At 37.7% G+C, this 25,982-nt stretch overlaps 12 protein-coding genes across 12 annotated transcripts; 5 read left to right on the forward strand and 7 right to left on the reverse strand.

Annotated features, from left to right (window-relative positions):
* Positions 1-63: 63 nt before the first annotated feature.
* BDF20DRAFT_855072 (uncharacterized protein) lies at positions 64-1,618 on the forward strand. The gene is made up of 5 exons (XM_053080217.1): positions 64-189; positions 281-719; positions 804-1,085; positions 1,180-1,263; positions 1,336-1,618. The coding sequence occupies exons 1-5, from the start codon at positions 154-156 to the stop codon at positions 1,515-1,517; spliced, it is 1,023 nt and encodes a 340-aa protein (XP_052939681.1). The 5' UTR covers positions 64-153; the 3' UTR covers positions 1,518-1,618.
* A 702-nt stretch (positions 1,619-2,320) lies between these two features.
* BDF20DRAFT_321113 (Sodium/calcium exchanger protein-domain-containing protein) lies at positions 2,321-6,065 on the forward strand. Its single transcript, XM_053075200.1, has 10 exons — positions 2,321-2,562; positions 2,627-2,755; positions 2,830-2,887; positions 2,996-3,104; positions 3,206-3,588; positions 3,657-3,901; positions 3,972-4,983; positions 5,095-5,345; positions 5,412-5,496; positions 5,587-6,065. The coding sequence occupies exons 1-10, from the start codon at positions 2,455-2,457 to the stop codon at positions 5,832-5,834; spliced, it is 2,628 nt and encodes an 875-aa protein (XP_052939682.1). The 5' UTR covers positions 2,321-2,454; the 3' UTR covers positions 5,835-6,065.
* Positions 6,066-6,296: 231 nt separating this feature from the next.
* On the reverse strand, positions 6,297-8,079 carry BDF20DRAFT_833181 (kinase-like domain-containing protein; the record flags this gene model as incomplete). The annotated part of the gene is made up of 5 exons (XM_053078615.1): positions 6,297-6,746; positions 6,821-6,958; positions 7,016-7,135; positions 7,296-7,936; positions 8,031-8,079. The coding sequence occupies 5 exons, from the start codon at positions 8,077-8,079 to the stop codon at positions 6,297-6,299; spliced, it is 1,398 nt and encodes a 465-aa protein (XP_052939683.1).
* Positions 8,080-9,042: 963 nt separating this feature from the next.
* On the reverse strand, positions 9,043-9,613 carry BDF20DRAFT_833182 (uncharacterized protein; the record flags this gene model as incomplete). The annotated part of the gene is made up of 2 exons (XM_053078616.1): positions 9,043-9,291; positions 9,473-9,613. The coding sequence occupies 2 exons, from the start codon at positions 9,611-9,613 to the stop codon at positions 9,043-9,045; spliced, it is 390 nt and encodes a 129-aa protein (XP_052939684.1).
* Positions 9,614-9,887: 274 nt separating this feature from the next.
* Positions 9,888-11,012, forward strand: BDF20DRAFT_814337 (uncharacterized protein; the record flags this gene model as incomplete). The annotated part of the gene is made up of 4 exons (XM_053076964.1): positions 9,888-10,356; positions 10,433-10,545; positions 10,614-10,806; positions 10,876-11,012. 4 exons carry the CDS (start codon positions 9,888-9,890, stop codon positions 11,010-11,012), a joined length of 912 nt encoding a protein of 303 aa, XP_052939685.1.
* A 184-nt stretch (positions 11,013-11,196) lies between these two features.
* BDF20DRAFT_855129 (uncharacterized protein) lies at positions 11,197-11,943 on the reverse strand. The gene is made up of 3 exons (XM_053080218.1): positions 11,766-11,943; positions 11,505-11,648; positions 11,197-11,433 (listed from the first exon to the last, which is right to left on the reverse strand). The coding sequence occupies exons 1-3, from the start codon at positions 11,835-11,837 to the stop codon at positions 11,389-11,391; spliced, it is 261 nt and encodes an 86-aa protein (XP_052939686.1). The 5' UTR covers positions 11,838-11,943; the 3' UTR covers positions 11,197-11,388.
* Positions 11,944-12,301: 358 nt separating this feature from the next.
* Positions 12,302-14,412, forward strand: BDF20DRAFT_321074 (uncharacterized protein). Its single transcript, XM_053075199.1, has 7 exons — positions 12,302-12,648; positions 12,804-13,102; positions 13,173-13,294; positions 13,369-13,455; positions 13,531-13,633; positions 13,721-13,930; positions 13,997-14,412. Exons 1-7 carry the CDS (start codon positions 12,408-12,410, stop codon positions 14,303-14,305), a joined length of 1,371 nt encoding a protein of 456 aa, XP_052939687.1. The 5' UTR covers positions 12,302-12,407; the 3' UTR covers positions 14,306-14,412.
* Positions 14,413-15,146: 734 nt separating this feature from the next.
* On the reverse strand, positions 15,147-16,554 carry BDF20DRAFT_809807 (magnesium transporter; the record flags this gene model as incomplete). Its single annotated transcript, XM_053076588.1, has 6 exons — positions 15,147-15,398; positions 15,464-15,566; positions 15,636-15,833; positions 16,018-16,180; positions 16,257-16,418; positions 16,500-16,554. Coding segments are annotated over 6 exons (933 nt in total), but the record flags the coding sequence as incomplete, so codon positions are not given.
* Positions 16,555-16,937: 383 nt separating this feature from the next.
* Positions 16,938-21,722, reverse strand: BDF20DRAFT_855141 (uncharacterized protein). Its single transcript, XM_053080219.1, has 5 exons — positions 21,692-21,722; positions 19,995-21,571; positions 19,821-19,922; positions 19,521-19,736; positions 16,938-19,445 (listed from the first exon to the last, which is right to left on the reverse strand). Exons 2-5 carry the CDS (start codon positions 21,345-21,347, stop codon positions 17,217-17,219), a joined length of 3,900 nt encoding a protein of 1,299 aa, XP_052939689.1. The 5' UTR covers positions 21,348-21,571; positions 21,692-21,722; the 3' UTR covers positions 16,938-17,216.
* A 239-nt stretch (positions 21,723-21,961) lies between these two features.
* On the reverse strand, positions 21,962-22,363 carry BDF20DRAFT_855143 (uncharacterized protein). Its single transcript, XM_053080220.1, has one exon. The coding sequence runs from the start codon at positions 22,346-22,348 to the stop codon at positions 22,094-22,096; it is 255 nt and encodes an 84-aa protein (XP_052939690.1). The 5' UTR covers positions 22,349-22,363; the 3' UTR covers positions 21,962-22,093.
* A 925-nt stretch (positions 22,364-23,288) lies between these two features.
* On the forward strand, positions 23,289-24,982 carry BDF20DRAFT_855145 (exostosin family-domain-containing protein). Its single transcript, XM_053080221.1, has one exon. It carries the CDS (start codon positions 23,668-23,670, stop codon positions 24,919-24,921), a length of 1,254 nt encoding a protein of 417 aa, XP_052939691.1. The 5' UTR covers positions 23,289-23,667; the 3' UTR covers positions 24,922-24,982.
* BDF20DRAFT_855146 (uncharacterized protein) lies at positions 24,983-25,843 on the reverse strand. The gene is made up of 2 exons (XM_053080222.1): positions 25,163-25,843; positions 24,983-25,082 (listed from the first exon to the last, which is right to left on the reverse strand). The coding sequence occupies exons 1-2, from the start codon at positions 25,645-25,647 to the stop codon at positions 25,073-25,075; spliced, it is 495 nt and encodes a 164-aa protein (XP_052939692.1). The 5' UTR covers positions 25,648-25,843; the 3' UTR covers positions 24,983-25,072.
* Positions 25,844-25,982: the final 139 nt, after the last annotated feature.

The following is a 25,982-nucleotide window of genomic DNA, read 5'->3' on the forward strand; positions in this document are numbered from 1 at the left end:
ATTCTTAGGATGACGTTTCAACAGACCTTTCAAAGGCGGGTCTATCGGAGATTGATTTCGACAATGGTAAGAGGTTTCAAAATTTCATTTCCCCAGGTTCTTTTTTAGTCCTTTTTTATTCGATTATTTTCGCACAGTAATTTATACCATATCATGTTCTTTACCACCACATCTAGAATTGCACTTCAAGTAAAATTGCGCCTCTCATATTGGGCTATTTAGAAAATATCAGATTGGTACTCATCGTAGCTCATCTTGACCTTGTCATTCCAACATCTAGGCACGCAATACACTTGCTCAACGTTTTTATGCTACCGGAGCTGGAGCTAACGCACTTCTGTTTGTCGAGCATAAGGACGGTGCCATCACAGGCGCTACCTTGAATGCTTTGACAGCTGCAAAGAAGCTAGGTGGTTCAGTTACTGCTCTTGTAGCTGGCGACGCTCCTGAGGGCATTGTGAAAGAAGTAGCCAAGTTATCTGGCATTTCAAAGGTTCTGAGTGCGAAAGATAACGCTTATGCTAACGCTTTACCAGAAAATATTGCACCTCTTTTGGTGGCTGCACAAGCGCAATTTGGATTTACCCATTTATTCACAGGCCACACCGCGACTGGTAAAAATATCTTTCCTCGTGCCGCAGCCTTGATGGACGTTGCTGCCATTTCTGATATTGTCGGTGTTGAAGGAGAAGATACCTTTGTCAGACCTATCTACGCAGGTAACTTTCTTTTTGTTGGTGTATTCAAATGAAGCTAGCAGCAGAGATATCTATAATCAATATGCATCTCTGTAAATATGATAGGTAACGCGATTGCTACTGTCAAGTCTAATGATAAAGTGAAGGTTGTGACCGTCAGAGGTACTGCGTTTGAAGCCGCTAGTGCTGGCGATGACAATGCGGCCGAGGAAGCTGCACCCAACGCTGATAAACCAAACTTGACACAATGGATGGGTGAAGATATTCAGAAGAGCGATCGTCCAGACCTTGGTTCAGCCAAGCGTGTCATTAGTGGTGGTCGTGGTATGAAGAATGGCGAGAACTTCAAATTACTTTATGATTTGGCTGATAAGATGGGTGCTGCTGGTAAAATGTTGTACGCTAAATTGAAAAGAAGGAGATAAAGAACTCACACCATTCTGCCTTATTTATTTTTACTTACTTATTTGTTGGTTGATAGTCGGCGCATCTCGTGCTGCTGTCGATGCTGGTTTCGTTGATAATTCGTTACAAGTTGGACAAACCGGTAAAATTGTTGCACCAGGTGAGTAGTAAAAGAGTAGAATGGACCAATGAACAGATAAGAGTGAAGCCACTGACCGTCTATCCATCACAGAGCTTTATGTCGCTGTTGGTATCTCTGGCGCCATTCAACATCTTGCTGGTATGAAGGATTCTAAAACGATTGTGGCCATCAACAAAGATGCTGATGCTCCTATTTTCCAAGTTGCGGATTACGGACTTGTTGATGACTTATTCAAGGCTGTGCCTGAAATGACTGAGAAAATTGGCAAATAAAGCAGAGACGGTATTAGATATATCACTGACCGTTTAATACAATAAAGAATTGACGTAATATTGATATTATATTCATCGTATCAGCGTGCTTTCGATGGGTAGAATTAGTGATGATTATGCTCTCACAGTAAAACTCTGTAGTCCTGAGTCAAATCTGAGTTTTTTAACATTGGGTTTACAATTTTATGAAGTAAAGTTGGCATTGACAGCTTTGTGGTAAAATTGAGAATGTCTGAGTTATTGTTGCCATCGAAAATGGCGAAATCAGATTCAGATCATGAAAAGGTACGCTATGACCTAATTTGAAAGTGTAGTCTTATATGTCTAACGGATGCAAAAGTGTTCTAGCTTCAGCAATTCACTGAAACAGCTCTCAGGTGACTGCATTTGAGCAAATTTCTTTTATAGTTGGAGATGATTGACAATATGCATACCCTTTTATTGAGCCCTATTCCGCATAAAAGTGTATGAAATGACTGTACATTGGCTTATTGATGTAGTGGATAGCGCATCAATAATCTCTTGGTTACATGATGTTTGACAAGCGAACAGTTAGTATATCGGCAGTTTTAATGAACCCAAATTGACTGAGTTTTCATGTAACGTCTTTAATACAGACTGTTTATTAAAGACTTATCTTCTTTTGTAACCTTTTTTTAAAAAAATCAAAACAAATAAGCACAGCGAAAAGAAAAAACGAAAGCCCAAAATAAGAAGCGCGTCTAGGATGCAGGAAAGAAAGGGGATATAAAAATCAACCACTAAGAAATAAGGATGCAAATCAAAAGAAAAATGCAGCAGAAATAAGCTAAGCATAAATCTTCTCTTGCTTTGCTTTGGTTTGCTTTTCGTTTTTCTTTCTACTTTTGCATCAACGGTTTTCATCTTTGATTTTATAACTGTCCTTCTTCTAACTGGGCCTTATTTTTTCCAAAATATGTTCTCAAAATCTGTCTTTTTTGTATTTGTATTATTTATATTCCCACTGATAGTCTCTTCATCATTATTAATACCAATAACACAAGCATCACAGCACCGCAAGCAAGTAAAGTGCACCACACATATATTTCATTGATACCTTCATTTTACTGAGCTCCTGCGTAATATAGTGTTCGAATATAGAGAGTCATGAAGATCAATGTGCCTTTGTCATGACCGCCTGCCATGGATTCAGTGGCGTATTTTTACGATTCTACTATTGTTCAAACCTGTGGAAACCATTTAGTTTAGCATTAATGGTAAGTTACAAAGTATCTTGGACGAATTTGACAAAAACCAAAACAAAAGTAACTCATAGAAAAAGTCGATGTAGCTGTCTGGATTATTGCTACTGTTTGGTGCAGTCAGTACAGTTGCCGCTGATTTTTTTTGTAAGTGTGAGATGCCTTTTTAATTTGCCCCCAAGAAAACAAAAAATAAAAAAAAAGAAATGTCGATCTTATCTACTAACTTACAGATGCGCCTAATTTTATTCGCAGGTCCAAACCTCCAGACAATCTCTTCACGGCTTCAACTATCAGAAAGTATGGCTGGTGTAACGGTTTTGGCTTTTGGTAATGGCAGTCCAGACTTATTTAGTACCTTTACGTAAGTCCGTATACCTGTGTTTTGTGAGCTTGCATATAAATAGATGCAATTAGAACATTGATTGACGGATAACTACAATATACTCAATGTATCAATTGTAGGGCTATGAACAGCGGATCAGGTTCTCTAGCTATTGGAGAGCTTATCGGAGCAGCCTTTTTTATTGTGTCGGTAGTATCAGGATGCATGGGAATTATTCGACCTTTTCGATCAAAGAGAATAACGTTTATGCGTGATGCAACCTTTTTAACCGGAGCCATCATGATCATGACATGGATCGTATATCATCAACGTATATGCTGGTATCATGGGTTAATTTTGATTTGCTACTACTTGACCTATGTGATTGTTGTGGTAATGGGCGCCTACCGTTTTCCAGGAGCAGAAACGCCTGCTTTGCCCGAACCAAAATCTATTAGCATTGATCATAACGAAACAGGAGAGCTACTGAGTGAGACTTCAAGACTCTTACAGTCCAATCCAGGTATATCGCATTCAAAGTGTTTTTTTTTTTTTTTTTTGGTCTTTTTTTTTAATGATGCGTCACTTTAGTGGATGGTTATAGTAAGCCTCTCCGATTGGATATTCCAGCTCAAGGATTTCAACAAGAGCATTTGGGACACGTTATTCGACCCGTTTCTCCGAACTCATCTTTCATATCACGACGATCCTCTCTACACATGGATTCATATGTCCCTCGTACCACAAGTACTAACGGATCAATATCATCAAGGCTTTATAGACGTGCGATGACTCCACGCATTGGAATGCGTGCATCACTCTTCAGTGCTATCGAGGTAAGAGAGAGAAATACTTGCAACTTTCCTTCAAAAAAGAAAAGTAGTTGTTAATTACAATATTCTACAGTTTCAAGAACAGATAACCAGCATAAAGAGAGCTAATAGTACACAAATATACCGTAATCGACGTTTATCTGGAGGTTTGCGGCAAGGACATTCACAAACATCAGTTCCTTGCATGTCAACGGCAGTCGATAACAGACAACAAAATGATGCAGATCAACTTCATGCAGTTTTTCCCTACAGCCATCAACAGCATCTTTATTTAGGTAGATCGCCGGATAATTATAACAATGGCGCTGTAAACGATTATTTTACATATATTTCTGCAAATCAGCAACTGCCTACGAATGGTACAGGCACTGCTGCTACGAATGTATCAAGTCCCCAAAGGAACGACACCCTCAATAAAAACAGCATACCTGAAATAAGACTAGCACCACCCGCAGCAACAACAGATTACCCACAACATCAGAAAAAACCGCAAAATGACCTCGAAGAAGCGAATGTAGACGATGATGACAGTGGTATAGAAGGCGTTCCAAGGCAACAAGCTTTGAAAAGATCTATTTCTTTTTCAATTATATTGGACGATATTTGCTCAACTTTATTTCCTACACTTCAAGAATGGGAATCAAAAACAGCAATGGCTAAATTGAGCGCTGTTGTTGCTGTACCTCTCGTTTTGGTCTTTACGTTAACTCTACCTATTGCCGAAGGAAACGAAGTGAAAGTGGATGATATTGAGGTCTCTGATTCAATGATGCCGTTGACAGACGACAATGACGATGACGACGACGATAGCAGTTTGAACGCACCTCGCGTTATAGTAGAAGTTACATCAGCAGGAGATGATGTACCCACATCAATTACAAGAAGCGGTTTTGAAGGTGGCACTACGTCGAAGACCTTCTTGACAGTGCCAACTTCCGAAAGGAGCATATTTGAATTAAATACAGAAGATGGAGACCTACCTCTGTTAATTGAAGAAGAAGACCCTACTCCATTTGGTTGGTGTCGATGGTTGGTTTCTATACAAGCAATATTTGCAACTACATTTGTCACAATCGTTATGGCATGTAAGTTTACTTTTCATAATGATGTTAAACGGAAAAGAAGGGAAGACACATAGAACGGTTGGGAATTTTTTTTTTTTTTTTTCTTTTTGCTAAGAAAAATTTAATCCATAGTGAATGGTTATATCCCATCTCCCGGTGTTTTTGTTGGATTTTTGATAGGCTGTATGTTAGCCTGTCTCGTGCTAGTCAAAACCAAAGCAAACGAGGCACCAAAATGGTACTGGATGCTATCGTTCGTTGGATTTGTCATTGCATTGAACTGGATCTTCTTAATAGCCAATGAAATGGTTGGGCTTTTACAGGCATTAGGAGCGATCTTTAATATTAGTGAAGCTATTATGGGCTTGACAATTTTTGCATTGGTATAATTTGTTAAAGAAAAAAGCTATTTAACGGTGAAACAACGACCAACTAATTGAAATATGTAGGGCAACAGCGTCGGCGATTTGGTAGCGAATACGGCTATTGCTAAAATGGGGTTCCCGACCATGGCGATTTCAGCATGTTATGCAGGTCCATTATTGAGTAAAGTATTCCTAACAATTAACAAGCACCTATGACCCTTACTAAGCTCACAATATTGTGTACGGTTTATTTTATTAGATATGGTATTAGGAGTCGGAATTTCGTCAACTTATCAGACATGGATCACTGGAGTACCATACCAATTAGACATCGCACCCACCATCCTTATTTCATCTTCGGGGTTAATTATTGTACTGCTCAGTACGCTTATTGCTGTTAATATCAACGGCTATCATATTAATAGACAACTTGGTTGGTGGATGATTATCGTTTATTTGACATGTACCGTAGTCAATGTTTTGTTAGAATTTCACGTCTTTTATTAAGAGAGTGAAAAGAATTTATACCAAAATAAATTGTATATAATATCCATGAAGAAGTACCATCTACATATTATGTTCATTCATATCTGCCGAACACATTAGTAGCACTATTCTAGAATAGAAGTCCATTTGTTTCAATGTACATGTTGGATGTTGACAAATGAAAACCTTGCTACCAAAAGTGGCAAGAAATAAGCGCAACTGACAAATGCACAGCATTAGTTGTTATTTCAACCTTCTGAATCTCTATAGGATGGTCTGCTCGGTAATTTCTTGAGTTCCATTTCTATCCGTTGTTTGCCAACGGAGCTTCCGAGACGGTCGTAGAATCAAAAAAACCCGTGATATTTTAATTGAACAAGGTAAATACATGAAAAGAACGAAGAAAAATAAAGGCAAAGCTATTTACAAAAAGAACGAAGGTATATGCTAAGTGTATGTGTGGATAATAGTTATTGGTTGTGTTTAGTCAACAGTGGTTGATGATGGTAGTGTGGAATTAGGCAGATCTTGATAACTCGATTGTGATCTTCGTTTGAATTTATCGTATTGTCGTTTGAGTGAATTTCGTCTTTGCTCTAGAAAATTAGCTAAGAAATGACTTTCACGCTGTTCCATCATAGCAACGTTAGAAGTAATGGTTGTTTCTGGCTGCTGCTGATCGTTAGTTGAATAAATAGGGGATATTTTTCCGGGTAAGAGATACTGGTTATCTGGTCGTTGGAAGTCGTAACTGAGAAACTGTTCTTCTAATTGCAAATGAAGTCTAGCTTCTTCGGTAACAGGTACTGTTTCTGAATCATCAAAATGTAACAACGTCATTGAAGGTGATACTCGCTTATTAGATTTCAGACCATCTTCGTGAAACAACTGTTGTTGTTGCTCTGTTATCGCTTTTCGTAGTTTGGCGTTTTTCTGTAAATGATAATCACAAGAAATAGACGTATTATTATCAGCAGTATACAGGCGTTATTTGTACATATACATACATCTAATCGAACAGGTGGTGGTAAGCGTTTCTGTTCCAACAGTTCCCAATCCAAGCCATCAAACCAAGGATGTCTTTTAAATTCTTCAAATCCATGAATATTGGCGCCCAATCTTGGGAAAGATGATTTGTCCAGCAACTGTTCAAAAATGTCAATATTGTAATTTTGTAAGCAAACAAATAATGAAAAACTTACACCAACTAAAACGTCAAGACAATCTCTTGACACAATTTGATGTACGTTTTCAGGAAAATCAATTGGATCATGTAGGATGGATTGCGCTAAAGCTTCTTTTGATGGTGCTGTAAAAGGTCGCTGTGGATTGCGACAAGAGAGAAATGAACGTGATTGTGAGAAAGACGACATATCATGAGAAAGGCGGCGCGAATAAACAAAAAAAAAAAAAAAAAGTTAGTTTTTGTGTGTCTTTGTTTCATGTCGCCACAAGCTTTTTTCTTTCTCTTTCTTTCTTTACTTTGCCAAATAAAAGTTCAAAAGCGACCACACCAAGGCTCCACCAATCGACTGAAGTAGAATATCCTTTTCTTGCTACCATTTCCGGAGCCATGTAGGCTATGGTTCCTGCCATAGACCACAACAAAGGCTGATTAACATTGTATCGAACAGCGATATTGAAATCGCTGAGGTGAGCGTAACCCTTATCGTCCAATAAGATATTTTCGGGCTTGATGTCGCGATGGATGACTCGGTTTCTATGCAGGTAGTTTAATGCGATAGCGATCGTAGCGACATAATGTCGTACCTGTAGCTCGTTGAATGTAAAAATGCTTGGTTGTAACTGTTGTTGTTGTTGTTGCTCGTTTAGCTGTATAAGCCGTCGTAAATCTCCACCGGGCATAAGGTCAAGTGCCATAAATAATGATTCATCGTCTTGAAAAGCAAATCTTAGATTTGCTATGTAAGGATGGTTGATACTTTGTAGCAGATTTCGTTCTGAAATTATGTTGGCTATAGCTTTTTGTCTGATACAAAGTGATTTGTTTATGTACTTTAATGCGTATTTCTTTCTACTGCGTTTATGTTGAACGATTCGTACTCTGCCAAAGACACCTGCTCCAATAATCTGACGTAAATGGAAATGATTGAGTTCAGGCCCTTTTTATTTGAAAAATGAAGAGAGGAGGAGGAGGAGGGGTAAGTCGAAGTTTCCAATATGAATTTTTAGTCTCTCATTTTTCGTTTATTGAACCTTGTAACTCGTCTATTTCTTCTCGTTGTTTGCAGCATAAAGCGCCCATTCTGCTTGTCTTTTACTTCTTAAGTTGCGATAAATAAAATAACCGAATAGGAGATAAAAGATAAAAAGCTACTGACTACAGGCGTAAATATTATCTTCTCGCTTATCGTTCGTTCTGTTTGAATAGTTGGCTGTTGGTAAATAGTTCTAAAAATGTGCAATAACCACTACGTAAAATGAAAAGGAAAAAGTAGCAGATAATTACACATAAAAAAGCTCTGAAATCAAGAAAATACGAATTGACAAAGAGAAAGAAAAGAAAAAGAAACGAGAAAATAGCGGTTGCCGGTTAATATATCAATTGCAGCTATTTTTGTTTTATTTGTTTCTTGTTGTTGTAACGTTGGGACAAGTTTGATTTGTTTAGTATACGAAACCGATAGAGTAAAGAGGATACAATCCCAAAGGAAGGACGAGACGTGCAGTCCAAAGGGGATAATAAGTACAAGTGTAACCGACTGAAAAGACCTTCTGTAATATAATTCTTTGGATTAGGAAGCCTTTTCAAAAAGAAAAAAAAAAGGTAATGTACAATATACCAAATCTACGTATTGCATATGTACCTTTTTCATCGAAGTATTATCGTGCATGGACGAGCTGCAGATCTATAAGCTGAAGTATTACACATCCAAATTGCCACCTTTTTGACATTAATAAACAATGAAAGTACTGTTGGATTCACAGTTGCTGCAGTCTGAAAATTTCCTTCCTTTTAGGGTTCGAAGATTAAAGTTTTGTGATGTAGGCCATGAAGTTGTTTTATAGCTATAAGGCTCCATTCTCATCATTCATTTTACCTTGAGTGAAAGCTCTCCCCCGAATTCATGATGTTTCAAACAATAAAATTGCTCACATTGGTTCGTGAATAGAGCTATGCTTACATGATTGTCATGTTGGAGTTGCAAAGTATCAAGCAGAAACAGATGAAATCATAACTTTCTTTTTGGCGGCAAACACGCTTAAATTAATGAAACTTGTACTGTAACAGCAGCTGAACTCTAATAGGCCCAAATGTGATTTTTCTAAAATCGGATCGAAATTCAAGGCACAGAACAGAATGGTTGAGCAGCTCTAATCCAATAGACCAGAACACAAAGAATAGCATTTTCATTGTTACAGTTCTGATGAAGACTCTCAATTTATATATAGCCTGTTGGTCATTATCGCTTTTCTGAGGTAATGCATCATGAATTTCAAAATAGATGAAGCAGTACTGACATGGTAATACAAGTCTTTCCCTTTTTTACAATGGTTTTGAAATCCAAAGAAATTAGGATTCTCTCCTGAGCGTCTGTGAGTAAAATTTAAGGATATATTGTATTGCGGCTGTTATTAAAAATGATTGCCCAAGCCCTTTCGCATTGCAATGCCGTCTTTTGATATTAAGCACCTACAGATGTTTTGTCAGCAGTTGTCATACCAGAAAAGTATACACCATTACTTGTAGCTTTTCCAACCGTAGCTTCACTATCACTGCTTCCGTATATAAGTTCAGATTCCAACAGAATGCGTAACACAGAATGAAAAGAATTCATATGAAAAGTTGTAAGGCACTGGTCTTCCACTTCAAATTCTTCTGAGTTTCTTTAACTTCAGTAGTGATCCCTTTTTGGGGCAGCCTTTTTTTTTTACCTCTGCGGTAAAAAATCACCCACAATTTTCTTTTTTGTTCTTTTCGCAATCATAGAAGGCAATTGAAATGAAGGGAGAAGGTATAGGACTCAACTTAATGTATAATAGATCTATTTATATTATGACTTGTTTGCTGTATTGTGAACTGGAAAAAAACCAATGACATGTGTACTAACAATGACACTATTACAATTCAAAATAAAAGCAGTAGCAGCAGCAGCAGCCGTCGTGTCAAAGAGCCCATTTCAGTTGAATTGGGTTACCATCTCTTTGACTGTAGTACTGCTTCTCATTTTATATCGTCCTTTTGGTGGATTTTACTATCGCTCTCTAATGGCGCTCGTTTGTTTGACGATTATGGCTATTTACGGCACAATTGTTTCAATCATTTTCCCTCTCTTCGGTCAAAAGGGTATGATCAATTATACCGTCGCTCACGGTTATTATATGGTTGGCACTTTCTTTTGCGGTATCAAGGTTAAATCTGAGGGAGAAGAGAATCTATACAAGCATAAGGGACCTGTCATTTATGTCTGTAACCACCAATCTAGTATGGACATTATGTTGATGGGCAAAGTGTACCCTAAGAATACTGCTATTGTTGCCAAAAAGCAATTAAAGTACTATCCTTTCTTAGGCTGGTTCAGTAAGTCTAAATAGAAGAGGCAAGATAGTAAACTTAAAGTCAAGCTAACCCTTAGCGATTCTTTTTCTAATTATAGTGATTTTAAGTAATGCCATCTTTTTGGACAGAAAAAATAGAAAAAGCGCTGTAGCTCAAGCTCGTCAAGCAGCTTTGGATATTCATAAGAAAAATGTAAAGTGCATAAGCATAGTGAAAAAGGAATAGAATGAAGAACAATTCAAGTGCTAATCGATCTGCATACATGTATACATTAACAGACAAGCGTTTGGATCTTCCCTGAAGGTACTCGCGGGCATGCTGAAGAAATTTCCCTACTTCCTTTTAAGAAGGGTGCATTTTTCATGGCTGTTCAAGCTGGTGTTCCTGTTGTTCCTGTTGTTATTGCAAATTATAACGAAGCTTATAACGCAAAGAAAAAGAGATTTCTCCCTAAGACTATTCGTTGCAAAGGTAAATAGAAATTGTTAATAACTTCCTGTTGGAAAGTATACTTAACCATCCTTAAATTCTACTCCCTAGTTTTACCACCTATTTCAACTGAAGGTGTCGCCGAAGATTCTGCTGAAATCGAAAAGCTTACCAACAAATGCCGCGATCAAATGCTTGAAGCACTTCAAGAAATCACTCCTGCTTACGATCAGAAGAAGGCTCAATAAGTTTGGATTTTTGAATTCTTATGTTCCTCATTATTATTTATAGAGTTGTTTTTTCCTCATCATAAATCAGTATATAATTCATACATACATGCAAGGGCGCTCAAATCTTTACATAGTGCACCCATTCTATGTTGCTCTCTTCCTTAATTTTTTTTTTTGTAAACTATAAAATCAACATTCAACTATTGCATGACCATTCCTCCCGTTTAGTTTGAAACAATGGCGTGTCGAGAGTCTTGCTTTCTGCTTTTATTTCTTTTATTCAAGAGAGTATCTTTTATGTATGTGTGTGTATTGTTCGGTGGATATCAAAAGGTTGGCAAGATAATAAGTGGAAAATAATATTTGACATCTACTCTGAAAAACGTATGTCGGTTTATAAATGAATCTGATTGCGAGAATTGTATTTGTGTACCAACATCTGCAACAATAATATTCAGTATAAGAAGAATGCGCTTACTGGAAGTCGTAGATTACTAGAAAAGCATTTACCTGACACCCGCAAAAACCAAGAAAACAAGCATAGACGATAGCGGCACTGAAACAAGCCTTTGCTGTGACATGCGGGTCATCTGGATCGTTAATAGTCTCTGTCAACACTTCAACTTTGGCATCAAAAGCCATTCCTAAAAGAACCTGTAAACTCGTTTCTTGTCAATCATATTTTTAAAGAAAGTAAAGCTAATACCCCCATACTTTGTAAAATAACACAAATCGTTTCATCAACCATGTCTACAAAAGCCAAATACTTACAAGAAATATGATACCACAGAAAGACAGTAAGCTGCAGCATACAGCATTTCCTGGACTGACAAAGGTTTTCATAACGTTGATGTCAATGTGCTGTAACTGGATGCAACTTATGAAAGGGAAACCGGAAAAGGCGTCTTTGTAGCGGCCGAAACACTTGAGGAAGGCATTGAGTGTTGGAGTTTCATTTTATGAGAAAAGATCAGGATCGCTCAACGAATCGCTCCAAGACGTCATTTGCTCTTCTCATACACCAACTGTTTTCGCAGTCGTCCAATGAATGATTGGATTAACGTATACACAATTGCAAGAGGGCAAGTGAAAAAATGCATTTATCCATTTCTTTCTGTTTTATTGTTTCTCGGTCAGGTTGAACAATCCTACACTTGCTTTTTACTGTCGATAGTTCTTATCTTTCTACAATTCAATTAATTTGTTGTAAAAGAACAAGTTATACTATTTACGAGTGGGATCTCTACAAGTGAAAAAAACTGAGATCTGCTTATTCCGTTCCGTTTATTAACAAAAGAACTCAAACGAAAGAAAAGAGATCTTAATAATCAACCTGGTCAATACGGCTTTGATTGCAAGAAGATATTCTTCATATTTGCAACAACCAACAAACTCTAATCAATTCATTCGCCAATGGGTACGACTAAAAGTCGTAAATCTAGGCGGAATAATTCAAGACCAACTGCCTTTAGTTTCTTATCAAATATCGTTCTGGGTAGCGAAAATGAGAAGCCACCTGACGACCCATCTATACGAAAGCCGTCCAATTATCTACTCTCTACGAAAACCCCAATTAGCGTTAATCCAGCAACATTCCAAAGTACGAATGTCGATCATTTACAGGATGTCGAAAATATTGAAAACAGTCTTAGAGGTAAAATCTAAGAATTTATGCATTTCAGAAATGGCCATTTCTCCTGTGGGATAGTTCACTTCACCCGCATTTTGAAAAATTTATAACTTATGATTGTTGTTATCGTGGCTATTGACTCTATTATTATGTCTTTTTCCTTCGGATTGAACCAACAGCTACTTCCTTACATTCATCAGACAGTAGCTTTTCAGGCGATGACGACAATTTTCAAGCCTCCTTATCTGCTGATCCCTCCGGAAGATCTTATTCAAGTACCTCTGCACCCATTATAGCAGCTAACAATACTATAGATTACAATCAAAAAGGAGGGAAAAATCAATCATATCACTCAAAAAGGCATTCTTCTGACAGTAGCAGTGAGGATGTGGAACACCATAAATTGACTCGTGAAGATAGTGAGAAACCTATTGCGTCTGAAAAAATCAAGAAGAGGTCGACTCATGCTGATCGAGATGTAAATATTGCTGTACTATTCCTCTGCTCTTTGAATTTGCAAAGAATGTTTTCTAACCGTCCCTTCATAGCATGGACATGGCAGTAGTAGTAACATGTCAATCATGGCAGTCCTGCGGTATTATACTGACAAACTGCGGCAATCGACTTATAAAAAGCAGCCGTCGGATACACCAGCTAACCGTAGTTATATGTAAGGGTGTAGCGATTCTCGACGTAAATGCGACATGAATGTTATTAACAAACTAACTCTTCATTTATATGCAGTCAACAGCAACTTCAAAGCCACGATCATTCTAAGCATCGAAAAGCACTCTCCTATGCTCATTTCCTAAATCCCACTGGGTCTTTACTGTAGGTTCAATGAAAACTTTAGTCTCAAATTTCCAACAAACTCATGTTATATTTTGTATATATGTCTCAATATAGTGATGATCAGACCATTGAAGAAAATCTTGGCTCGGAAGCCTACGATCCATATTTTCTCGACAACGACAAGTATAACAACTCTGGTGTTGAGTCAGGTTCAATGGTATATATAATGAGAACTGCAATTTTACTGCTTGATAACTGTTAAGAAAATACCCAAGCTCATCTGAATTACCTTTGCTTTTCATAGGGCACTATGGCAAATACTACGAAGCCTTCAGAAATTAAACGAGAAGTAAACGAACAATTTCGCCTAGACCACCCTGAGCTGTCACCGGAGATAACACTAAGTAAAATCAGAAGTATCAAACTTCACTTACTCGAAATTGCTAAGAAAGTGGATCTAGAGATATCAAGTGTTGCTCATGCATACGTCTTTTTTGAAAAACTCGTCATTAAGGTAATGCATAAAAATAGCCAAGTGTTACAAACCATTATTCATTTGTCAACTTTCATTATCACACAGAATATGGTGACGAAAAAGAATCGAAAGTTAATAGCAGCATGTTGTTTGTTCTTGGCTACAAAGGTCAATGAAGCCAAAGGTACTTGGTTCGGTCCATTGTTGGATGCCATTGATGATGAATTCAACGTGGATGCTGAAGAGATTCATGAGCATGAATTTGCGGTTTTTGCGGATTTAGAGTTTAATCTTTACGTACCCTGTCGAGAATTCATGCCGCATTTTGAACGAATATTCAATCATTTGGAATACAAGAGTATCCAAGACTATCTTGGTAACTCTTCGTTTTACGAAGTAAATCAGCACTTGTAAACGACATTTATTTATCTTTCGCGTGATGAGTTTTCTAACAGAAAGAAGGGTTCATTTAATTTTGGAAATATGATGTTTATATAATTGATATTATTTACACAAGAAAGGGATGACAAAAAAAAATAAATAGTTAGATGCACGACATAATTGTAGTCTATGGCTATTTTGTATAGTGTAAAATGATACTACTAGGCTGTCGTAAGACAAAATTTTGCTATTCTGTGAATTTCGGTGCTGGAATGAATAGTGCGTGGTGATCAATCAGTTTTGCTTTGAACTGGTTTTTTAATAAGTCTTCATGGATTTCTAATGAAGATGGTAATTTCGTTGCTGTTGCTGTCGTTGGTAGGACGCTATTATCGTTATTTGTTGACGATGATCTACTCACCGAACTATGTAAACTCAAAAATGTATTCATTTCTCTGCTTGCTGAAAATCTGTCGCCATTACGATTTGGTGAAAATGCGAGGTATTTTAGACGTTTCAAAAACTGAACAATATTATTGTTATCATGTTTTTTCTTCTTCAGGTAGTTACTGCTGTTGGAATAGTATGGCTGCTTGTGATCGTCGTCTATCACTGTAGCAGCGTCATCTACTAATATTGGCTGGTATGCAGCGGCGTCTTTGATTTGGTGGTTTGCTATTACTGTTGAAGAGGAAGGTGGCATTACTGTTGAGCTAGACGACGACGCAAATTGTTGCTTTTCTTTTTGATGAGATCTTTTTGTTAATGCAATAGCATCATCTGTGGGCGAAGAAGAGTTATTTTGTTGACAATGCTGGAAATGATACGGTAAGTCGTCATCCGAATCTTTTATATTTGCTGATGCTGCCACCACCAAATCTTCCTCTGTCGTCAAATGAGGTGATGATTCTGGGTTAGGCTCGGGTTTTGAGCTTAGTAAATAAACACCGTAGATCAAAACACCAATACCAGCAAACACCAAGAAGATGGCCCAGACTGGATAGTTGCCAAACTCGTCTAGGTATATAATTGTGTTGACTAAACCTAATGCTGTATAAGTACCATAAAATACAGGCACAACAACCACTGACGTATACAATTTTAATGCTGTATTCAAGCAGTAAACCTGAATGGACAATGAAATTTTAGGTCAACAAAGGATTGTTTATACATAGAATGTTGCAAACAAACCTGTAATACAGCTGTAATGAGTAACGCTAATAAAATAAACCGACTGGCATTGTCGTTAAATTGATTTACTTGAGATTGCACAGAGAGTGTGAATAGCTTTACGCTGTCAAGAAAATCAGATTAAGTAAAGGGAAAAATCGAGATATTTATTTGTTCCGAAAGTACTGCTTACCCGCTCTTTGCTAATAATAATGTTTCACTCGCCAAGACACCACCTTCAATGCTGAACATTAATCCAACCATCTGTGCCATCTTCTTTTGATCCATACTCGAAAATAGTTGGCTTTTTTGCCTGCGGTTTTCGTCAGTAAGTGACCATTTCGACCATAACGAAAGGATAAGCCCGCCGAAAGCAACGAAATTTAAGATGCTGAAATAAATAATAAATACTGGTCGGACAAACAAGACTTTTAAGCTGTCAATTGATATAGATTCTTCAGCTGTAAAGTAAATATAAGGAAGTGTAAGATTAAAAGATCGTTTAAGTGCTTTTTTATCAGATTTTTAAGTGATAAAATTGCTTAATAGAATACTCACGGTCTTCACCGTTATACATGCCGCCGAATACCACTATCCATACCACTGATGCAACAACAACACATGTACCGAGTACATCTTTTCTGGTTATTTGTGTATTGACAAGGAGCTTTGCAAACAGAAAATTGAAGATTAATGCTACACTTCCTAAAGGAGCTACCCACTGTGTTTTTAAGAAGTCTAGTGTACAAGCAAAAAATAATCGTAAGTTATAAGTCTCTATTATCCATAAGATCAAGAAATGCTGCACACATACTTAGGGCTATTGTACTACCAATCAATTGACTAGCTATATACGTGTAAAGTCCCAAATGCCATAATGGTCTTCCACAATCTGATCGTCGTTCTGGTTTATTTGATTCTTTTACATGGTCCAGCTTTAAGATATTTAAGCCTAAAGCATCCATAAATGAAGCACCTGAAATCAAATTCAGTATAAGTATTTTAGGTGTCCTTCGAACAGCTGTTCTATATCACAAATAATAATAACTTTAGAAACCTAAAGATACAAAAATTCCAATGGCAATTCGTATAACATTTTCTTCTGTTCCCATGCCGGTAGATGATTGGGATGTGTATATTATATTTTGGAAGATATAAATTGTCGTATATACAAAATCGTTGTTGAAATAAATACAAAGAATAGATATGTAAGCTGTCAATAAATATGTTATAAATGTAAGAAACAATTAAAGAAAAAAAAAAAAAAGGGAATAAATTCAGTACGAAAGAAAAGGGAAAGAAAAGGGAGTACATTTATCTCAAGTTATTGCGCTTTCTTTTAATAAAAATAACACACATACATGAATAAATTGTCATGAATTGCATGATCGCCACTGATTTGAAAATAGATTGAAAAATTGTTTGTATTTTTTATAAATAGAACCCTTCTTTTCGGAGAAAGCAAATAATCCTGGCTCATGGCAGAAAATGATCATAAGCTTTCACAGCTTCATGCATGCTTAAAAGCCGGTAAAGACTATATTTATTTCATTTGACGAGTACCGATTACGTCCTATGCCTACTATTTCAGTTTGGATAATTGTGTTCAATAAAAGTAATCATAGGAATTGTAGTAAACAAGTAAGGTTTCTATCAGAAGCAGTGCATCATAAATACTCAAAGAACTTAGAAAAGGGGAGTTTTTTTTTTTTATTTTACTTTTATCATTTCTTTTTTAAAGGGCTAATCTTGATGGTGAAGTCGACAGTTTTTTTTAAGTCTGAAGTGGATAACTTGATTCACCATTCAAGTTGAGATCATCCATTTCTTCATCTTCAACTTCACCGAGGATAAGCGGTCCATCTTGATGCTTCTCCAAATCGACTATGGCAACGGGCGCTCCATCCATATAAGTTACGCTATTTCTATTACTCCGTCCATGCTCTTCGCGTAAACGAAGAGTGGTTTTTCGACCCAAACCTGGTCCGGATGATTGCAGCGGCGGATCATTCGAAATTTGTTCTACTGTAACTTGAGACGCATCATAATTTATCGTCTTCCCATCTGTTCGCTCTTCTTGTGATACTCGATACGTTGAATTCGCTACTGCTTCTCCTACTTGTCCTTTCTCTGATTTGGATTCATCTACCTCCTCAGTCACCGCTTGTTCTTCTTTGCCTTCCTCCTTCATCATTTTACGAGGTGCAGCATCGCCATTTTTGGTTGTCCAGAAAATATAATCAAATTCACTGATAAACAAGTTAAAAATGGTTGGTGGAATCCCCAACGTAGGCGAAAAAACAATACTGACATTTCGCATCGTCATTTTATTGATATCGGAGTGCTGCACGACTCTAATCAAATGTGCTGTCAATGCTCTTAGTAGTGTATAATTTGCCAAGGGAAGTAGCGAAACCAATCTACCCAATTCATTCACTCTGTCTTCACGATCAAGCAAATCAATCACATGTAAAAAATCCATGCGGTGTTCTCTTGTGAGTACGCTGGTGGGCAACTCACGCAGCCACATTTTCAGTAAGCCTGCCACGACGTGAATATCATATTCTTGCTTGTATTTTAATAAGGGAACATCGCCTTCTTGGTTAAAACGTTCACGAAGTGCTTTCAAGGTAGCATTGCTGCCACTGAGACGATAAATGCCTTCCTCGTGTACTGCGTTCATGGCATCTAGGAACTCAATACAACGGTACACAACAGCTGGTAAATCATAGCCCTCTGTTACACGTGAAATACGAACCGCTTCCTCCAAGGGAACACCAAAAACTCGTTTAGCATGTTTGGATGATTGTTCATTATTGTTTTTGTTACGTTGATGCCGATCATTTTGTTGCTGCTCATGGGACGACCTAGATAAAAATCCACGTAAACCCGGAGTAACATTGGACGTTGATGAAGAAGCGTTTGGAATAGTTAAAGATGATTGAGACGGCTGAGGCAAATTGTTGGTAGGGAGTTGTAAATTTTGGTTATCTAGACTACCATCGCTGTTACTATTATTGAATAGCATTTTCTTTCCCCAAAAAGTCATACGATGAGCTTTATTACGAGCCTTCTTCTCTGTTGTCGAGACGGTAGTAGCCGTAGAAATGGGTTCAGGCATTTGGAGCAGTTGTTGTTTTGACATGGATTGTGATGAAGGATAAGGATTTGCGTGGTCTTCAATACGAGAGATAACTGTAGGGGAAACTGCACGGCGATGCTTATGCTCTTCGTATTCACGGGTACTCAGAAGATTTCCCATTGAGCTCCGACGAGTAATACCAGGACGAGGTGCTTTCAAATTATTTAAACTCTTGCTATTACTGCTATGAGATTGATCGAAGCTACTGCGTGTCTCATAGGAGGATGACCAGGTCATATTGTTCTTGAGGGATAACGGGCTTGCCATTGCAATATTTGCTGAAGTATTTAAGGCTGGATCTGAGCTATTACTATGGCCCAAAAGTGGGTGGTTATTGCTATGTTGTTGATGATAATGTTGATATTGTTTATCATGATGGTTGCTGTTGTTATTACACTTATCTACGCTATTTGTATTAATGGTAGGTACTGATGTCAACTTTTGCATATCGGCAGCGTTACCGCCAACATGGTCCAGCTTCAAATGACTGATGGGTGTTGCGGAAATGGCTCTTATTTCACCTTTGGATAATTTTCTGGGCTTCTCTGACGAGGACTTTTTCTTGTTGTAGGTTGCTGAAGATGAGGATGAAGTGGAAGTCCTCGTCTGTACCGGAGCAGCATCATCTTCAGCAATACTGATATTTTGTAACAAGGCGTGAACCCAAGTGTCTCTGTCATCATCTGAGCTTGCGCATAGAATATGGCGAACACTATGAGAGGAGCCTGACCGCTTCTGTTCTACAATCAGAAAAGCATGGCGGTAAACACTGTTGGAATCATCGGAAGAGGTAGGCCCTTGCATTTGAGTCCCAATTTGCGCATTAGTCAGTCGAATGGAGCCTAATTGGGTTCCTTCTTTCTATTGAAAATATTGGATGATGTGAGTTAGCACACTCTCGTCAATTGAAGGAAGAAGGAGAAGACCTATTCTTACAGATTCATAGTAATCCAATGCTGCCTCGTTAAGAACGAAATAGCGAGTCTTCCATCCACCAAAATTTTTTCCTCTCTTTGTCAAATAACCTTCTTTCTGACCAGTAAATTGATAAACTCTAGTATTAATAATATCCGTACTGAGGAAAGTACGTAGGTCTGTAGGATCGTCTAGCGGTAACGATAATACATGTTGAAGATACTGTTCTAAAGCAATCTATTACATAGACATTGATATTTATTGTAAGTTCTACTGGATTTTGCGCCAACAACTCTTTTTAATCTTATAACTTCTACAAACCTTTCTTTGATCTACTTTTGTAGGCGCATTATTTGAAAACAAAGCTTTGTCAGGCAATTTACCAATCTTGTTAGAAACAGCTCGATTGCGTTGAGCTTTCAACTATTTTTACCAAGACAAAAAATACGATATAAAAAGCTGAGTTTCTATAGCAGCATATATTGTTTTCCTTACCTTTGAATCAAGTGCTAGAAAATCAGAATAAAGCTTTTCCACTCGCCAACTTTCATCATATTGATTATTCTTGTTACTTTGCTCGTTGTTTTCTCTATAAGATCCGATAGAGATAATAAACGATATAACTTCCTTTCCCTTTTCATTTGCTTTTATATTAGACCCAACAACTTTTATAAAGACAGAAGGTAAATTGCTCAAAATTGCCATTTGTTGTTGTTTTTTGGTGACGATTCTAGGTTGTTGTTGGTTTCCATCGTCTTTACCGTTATTATGTCTTCTTTCAGTACGTGAAGCAGTTGGGTGGATGCTTTCATATTGTCTATTAGTATTAGTTGTATTAGTTGTAGGTATATTAGCTGTAGTAGTTGTATTAAGGTGGTTAGGATTTGTGTTAAGGGTATTAGGATGAGTGGTATTAATATCAAAATGGGTAGTATTAATGTCTGAATTGAGTCTTGCATTGTTAATATTGGTGCTATGATCTAGATTTATGCTGTTATTGTCCGTGGGTGACAAGCCTCTCGTGGACGGTATCATTGAATCCCTTCGGCGAGCATTTTTACGCGTTTCTAGCGAAGTGGATTTATTTGGAGAAGGTACAACTACGGGCATTTTTGTGGACGGTAAAGGTGCACTATCCTTACGTAATTGTTGATAGGGTTGTTGTTGTGCCGGCGGATATGGCGCTTGAGGCCCAGGAGCTGGAGACCCTGGCGAAGACCTTCCGTTCATAACGTTGCCGTTGTCAATGTATTCCTCTCCAAGTGAATTCTTGGCCAAACTATAAAAATCAGTAGCTGCGCCACTACTAGCAGTGGTGGTAGTAGAGTCTTGTTCTGTTGAAAGACTACCACTGCCTTTTTTATTGTTATTATTGCTGTCAAAAAACAGCGCATCGTCTGATTTTTCCTTGATTAAGGGACGATATGGCGAACGAGGTGGAGGCATAGGGCTACTTACAGCGGCTGCAGCAGATGATATTGATGTTGGTGTCGTTGCGGTAGTTGGAGTATCACCGGATATTTCTACAGGTGAAGCTGCTGTTTCGCTGCTTGGAGTTGCAGCCGTGGTGGGAGTAGACGGGGAAGCATTATCATCTGCCTCCGCCATTTCGTACAGAGCTTGTGGTGAAATAAGCAGAGAGGCTTTTTGTTTCCGCACAAGCTCTCTTTTTAAAATATTGACTTTATCTTGAAGACCGTCTCGCTCTGCTGCAAGACGAACATTATCTTTTTGAAGATTCTGAATCATGATTCTTTGTTTCTCGATGATCTTCCACAGTTGATCATTTTGAGATCTCAGTTGAGGCATCTCATCTTGCTGTCCATAGCTAATCGTTGGTAAAGACATGGTTGACAGCTATTGGTTGTGAAAGAGTGGAAGGGGGTTGGCTAACAATAAATAATTGGTTGAGCAAATGGGCTATAACGAAAATGTTGGAGTGCAGGAAAAAGAGCAGAGAAAGAGAAAGAAGGGCAAAAGAATCCAGAAAAAAAAAGTATATGCGTAATGAATTGAAAGGATTTACACAGAGTAGTGCTATGATGGACAAAGTCATTTGCGTTTAAAATAAACTTATTTGCAAGTGAAGGGAGGACAAACCGAATTTAATAGGGGCAAGTTAATATTACAGGAGCCAAAGTTTAAATAACTGTTTATAAGTCTTCCTTCTTAAGGCATTTCGTTAAGCTTACCAGTAATTCATGCAATTCTTGTAAGTGGGGGAAAAGGGGACTTACAAACTCATTTAGCTGTCAGTTACATTTATAACGGTTTGTGGACTAAGCAGTTAATCATACGGTTCTTTAAGGAAGATTGATAGAACTTTTGCCATTATAGACAGCAATTCTTCGAAAGGTGACTATTTTCGTCCATTGTGATACAAGGTGACGAGATCAATGTTCCGCAGAGAAAAATATCGAGAGTGGCTGTATTGGAGGCACTTTTTGTTATTATGGAAGTTCGTTTGACTGTGTTACAGTATAGGAAATGTGTTCAATGAAACTGTAACGATCATTAGATTTCTGCTTGAACTTGATTGTACCATTACTTCAAATTGCAGAAAGTTAGAAAACGAAGCCTACTTGATTATGGTACTAGTAAACATTTACTATACAGTTTAACAAAGTCAATGAAATGAAGGAAGGCATCTGTACAATAGTCAAGTATATGCTAGCTCTCAATACTGCGATTTCTGTTTTTTCTACAAGCTCGTTTTTTAGTCCAACTATAGCAGAATGTACTTTGTATCGGTCTTTCTCTACCGTTACTCCTGTGAGACTGGATAGCATAACAAATTTCAATCGAAAGTAAAACACGTACAACGTAATCGAAATGTGCATGAAGTGCATTACATACGTTTCAACAGTCTTTTCAGCAATCGGAGTTTCAGTTTAGCCGTGCATCGTATAACCAGGTTGAAGTGCTTACTTACAATAGATGTCACTGCAAACAATGTAGAGTAATATGCTTCTTATGTATTCTTATAAGCACTAGATAAGATTGTGATTCTTTCAATATGTCTGTTTTTCTCGGAGTAAAGGATGCTAAATTACAAGGGCAGTGAAGCAAGCAGTAACTTTCCTCTATAAGCGACAGAGTTTTGTAAGTTACCGTATGTAACTTGAAATAGGCCAGGAGCCGACTTGCCTTGGGAGGGTCTATACACATACAAGGGTTGATGGAATCAGTTTCTCGAAATAACTACAACCAATTAGACACCGGGAGAAAAGGTTGAGGAAGATGATGCAAAATGGAACGAGAGCTATGCTATACAACTGTTACATTAAGCTTTACGTGCATTTTACTTGATATCGTCTGCTACATGTCTGAGAATTGTGCTAAGCTTAATTGCTAGTAACCTTATGTGCTAGACTATCATACTTAATATATGGCTGCTGAAGTAAGGGCTGTTTGTATGTCTATGTATTATAATAATGACTGTTGATGTGAATCTCCTGGACTGTGCAATGTTGGTGGAGCGATAGGTGGCATTTATTTTTGGTATTTACACAACTGGCACTGAGCAAGCTTGACTTTCAAAATTTGTCTATCTGTCGAGAAAAAAAAAGGTTATTAACTTCATATCTTCAAGTTTCCGTCATCCAGAGCTTTGATTAATCTTATATATTGGTCCCTTCTTACTTATTGCACATACTGAACTACATAAAATGTTTTGGATTCATCTATATTGAGTCTACGATATGCAAAAGGAAGATCTTTACCAATTTGGGATTCTGAAACTCTCGAATGAAATTCAGTTATTCCGTCTATGTTTAGACAAATTTTCAAATTTTATACAAAATATAATTTTAATTTATAGTTCATTTGCAGCTTTTTTCTAGACAAAGTAGCAAATTTCTAAACTGCATTCGTCATTCTACAGGTAGCCGTTTCCATTTTAGTGTAGTTCGGTCTCCAAGTTTCAACTTAAACGTCTCAAAAATTGGTTTATTTCGTCTAATTATATTGCAGTTTTACCTAAACTCGAAGGTGAAAATCTGTAAAAGTATAAACAAATCAGGAAAATCTTCCAGAAATTAAATATTGAAAAAAAAAAATAAGGTCCTACCGGTTTTTGATCCTGCCGCTTGTATATTTCCCTCTTCCCCTTTATTACTTCTTTTTTGATAGTTACAACTAAACAAAAAGCTTTGAAGACAAAACGGAAATGGCAGCCGTAGTACGGTTCAAAAAGAAATGGTTGTCTCTGATAGCTGTGGTATTTATAATACTATGCTTACTATTTGAAGTGAGCCGATTTACAGCACAACCAGCACCACCTCTCCCACTTGTAGACACACCGTCTTACTGGCCATCACCGGTCGAGCAAGCCATTTGTCAGCCAAAAATCTATGTATATAAAGCACATGACAGTTTTCAAGTTCCCAAATCTACACAAGACAATCGCTGTCATGAATCCAATTATAACTCTGAAATTATCCTCCATAATCAACTTGTTGATTCTTCCAGTCCGTTTTATCAATTTTATGTCACTGAAAAGCCAGAAGAAGCCGATTTTTTCTTTATACCCTTTTTCGGTGCTTGTTACCTTTACAACTGTTGGTCAAAACATAATTGGAATTGGGATGAACGTTGCGATGTCGATCTGCGATACGTTGATCCGATGATGGACATGGTCATAAACGAGTATCCCTATTGGAATCGCTCAGGTGGCAAAGATCACATCATGATCCACCCAATGGACAAGACATTTACTTACTATGAAAGTAACCAGAGATTTCAACCTGCAATTTTTTTGAAAACTGTAGGTGACAAAAGAGAAAAGTGGGCTCATCGACATCGATACGATCGAGATATTGTGATTCCTTCCGCTACACGTATGATTCATCATCTAAAAGCCGACCCTATGAAATACCTTACACCTGATGGCCAACCCAAGAAAGGCACAAGGGACATTTTTGTCTTATTTCAAGGCTGTTGTCCTGAAGTTAAGCCAGAGGACGTCTATTCTAACGGCATACGATCTTTATTTTTCAACCATTTCAAAAATTACCGTGGATATGAAATCGGACAGGTGATTGCAGACGAAGAGTATATTCAAAAGCTTGCTCGTGCCAAGTATGGATTAAGTCCCATGGGTTGGACTTTGGATACCACTCGTATTTGGGAGTTTATTGCTTTTGGCGTTGTACCTGTCGTAATTGCAGATGGCATCGTTGAACCCTTCGAGTTCGATGTGGACTGGGATTCTTTCGTAGTAAAGATTCGCAGGGATGAAGTGCATCGCCTGGACGATATTTTGAGGTCTATTGATGAAAAAACCTATGAATATAAACGTCGAAAGCTATGGGAGTACGGACGACGAGTCGGGTTAGAACAAGACGCCTGGCATTTTATCGTACGCCAATTATGTAGAATAGCAAATATCCATGAACCTGTCAACCTTGGTTTAGGTTATTAATATAGACTCTAGCTCAACCTTATTTATTTCTATCATTTATTTCTATCATTTTTCAAGGACAAAATATACATGTATTGAATGCTCTTCTCTTCTACAACAATATTCGGTAGATACTGTATTTGAAAATATACATTTGATACCGTTCGGATAATTACATGCCTCTGTACATTGTCAAAAGCAGAGAAAATATTAGCACTGAAGGATTTCCATCCGAAACATAAGATTCAAATATTCATTTTACCTTTGCTTCATTTGCATAATGATACCGATCTTCTTCTTCACCATAGCGTTGAACAGTTTACGTGAACTTTCTACCTTTTGCAGCCTTCTGGCTTCATTAGGTTTTACGTAATGTCTGTTATTCCTAACATCTTGTCTAATCCTGTTTCTTGTTAATATACCGTTTAATTGTCTGTAGGCGACGTTAGCATTCGAATGTGCGACGGAGCGACCAATATAAGCTTGGAGAGAATAAGCGGTCTCTTTAGGTGCTGCTCCCTCTATTTTTTGCGATAGCGATTCTGGTAGGTTCAACAAATTTTCATTCAATCCTGAGTCGAAAGACACTTTGTTGCTGCTGCTGCTACTGCTGCTGCTGCCATTACGATTTGGTGAAGCTTGCTTTGCAATGGCAGACATTGAGAATTGGCGTGTTGACTTTGTAAACGAAAGGGCTGTAAAATCAGCCTTTCGTGTTAGAGAAAGTATTGAAGATCTCAGTGACATGCTGCTAATTTGACAAGGAATCTGGTTGAATTTATGAAAAGTGTGGAGTGAAATAGCAGGTCCTGGTTGACAGCCCAGCCTCGCAAATCCTCCCTGAATTCTTAAGCTAACTGGGATTCAAAAAATTAAACTTTCCTTTTTTGGACTAGCTTTGCCTCTCCGTCTGTATTGTTCATGGGATCAAATTTGGTTGATTTATTCGGTTTGATTTAAGAAAGAAAAGTGAACAAAGAAAATATCGGATCTTCAGAAAAGGCCAATTTTATTGAAGCGGTATGGGGCGTCAATTTAAGGGATCTACCCAATCAATGCAGATGCTCTGAAGCAAATTTACT

Source organism: Mycotypha africana (assembly GCF_025528875.1).
Source record: "Mycotypha africana strain NRRL 2978 chromosome Unknown BDF20scaffold_2, whole genome shotgun sequence".
NCBI lineage: Eukaryota > Fungi > Mucoromycota > Mucoromycetes > Mucorales > Mycotyphaceae > Mycotypha > Mycotypha africana.

Excerpts from the sequence above, each read along its gene's own strand:
- BDF20DRAFT_855145 (XM_053080221.1), top strand. The coding sequence starts at position 23,668 with ATGGCAGCCGTAGTACGGTTCAAAAAGAAATGGTTGTCTCTGATAGCT.
- BDF20DRAFT_855072 (XM_053080217.1), top strand. The coding sequence starts at position 154 with ATGTTCTTTACCACCACATCTAGAATTGCACTTCAA. Across the intron at positions 190-280 it reads CATCTAGAATTGCACTTCAA|GCACGCAATACACTTGCTCA; the intron begins GTAAAATTGCGC and ends TCCAACATCTAG. Across the intron at positions 1,264-1,335 it reads CGGTAAAATTGTTGCACCAG|AGCTTTATGTCGCTGTTGGT; the intron begins GTGAGTAGTAAA and ends TATCCATCACAG.
- BDF20DRAFT_855146 (XM_053080222.1), bottom strand. The coding sequence starts at position 25,647 with ATGTCACTGAGATCTTCAATACTTTCTCTAACACGAAAGGCTGATTTT.
- BDF20DRAFT_321113 (XM_053075200.1), top strand. The coding sequence starts at position 2,455 with ATGTTCTCAAAATCTGTCTTTTTTGTATTTGTATTATTTATATTCCCA. Across the intron at positions 4,984-5,094 it reads TGTCACAATCGTTATGGCAT|TGAATGGTTATATCCCATCT; the intron begins GTAAGTTTACTT and ends TTTAATCCATAG. Across the intron at positions 5,346-5,411 it reads GCTTGACAATTTTTGCATTG|GGCAACAGCGTCGGCGATTT; the intron begins GTATAATTTGTT and ends TGAAATATGTAG.
- BDF20DRAFT_855143 (XM_053080220.1), bottom strand. The coding sequence starts at position 22,348 with ATGCACTTCATGCACATTTCGATTACGTTGTACGTGTTTTACTTTCGA.
- BDF20DRAFT_855129 (XM_053080218.1), bottom strand. The coding sequence starts at position 11,837 with ATGAAAACCTTTGTCAGTCCAGGAAATGCTGTATGCTGCAGCTTACTG. Across the intron at positions 11,649-11,765 it reads TCTGTGGTATCATATTTCTT|GTTCTTTTAGGAATGGCTTT; the intron begins GTAAGTATTTGG and ends ACGAGTTTACAG. Across the intron at positions 11,434-11,504 it reads TTGGTTTTTGCGGGTGTCAG|ATGTTGGTACACAAATACAA; the intron begins GTAAATGCTTTT and ends TTATTGTTGCAG.
- BDF20DRAFT_321074 (XM_053075199.1), top strand. The coding sequence starts at position 12,408 with ATGGGTACGACTAAAAGTCGTAAATCTAGGCGGAATAATTCAAGACCA. Across the intron at positions 12,649-12,803 it reads TATTGAAAACAGTCTTAGAG|CTACTTCCTTACATTCATCA; the intron begins GTAAAATCTAAG and ends TTGAACCAACAG. Across the intron at positions 13,456-13,530 it reads AATCCCACTGGGTCTTTACT|TGATGATCAGACCATTGAAG; the intron begins GTAGGTTCAATG and ends GTCTCAATATAG.
- BDF20DRAFT_855141 (XM_053080219.1), bottom strand. The coding sequence starts at position 21,347 with ATGTCTTTACCAACGATTAGCTATGGACAGCAAGATGAGATGCCTCAA. Across the intron at positions 19,923-19,994 it reads TTCTAGCACTTGATTCAAAG|TTGAAAGCTCAACGCAATCG; the intron begins GTAAGGAAAACA and ends TGGTAAAAATAG. Across the intron at positions 19,446-19,520 it reads CATTGGATTACTATGAATCT|AAAGAAGGAACCCAATTAGG; the intron begins GTAAGAATAGGT and ends TATTTTCAATAG.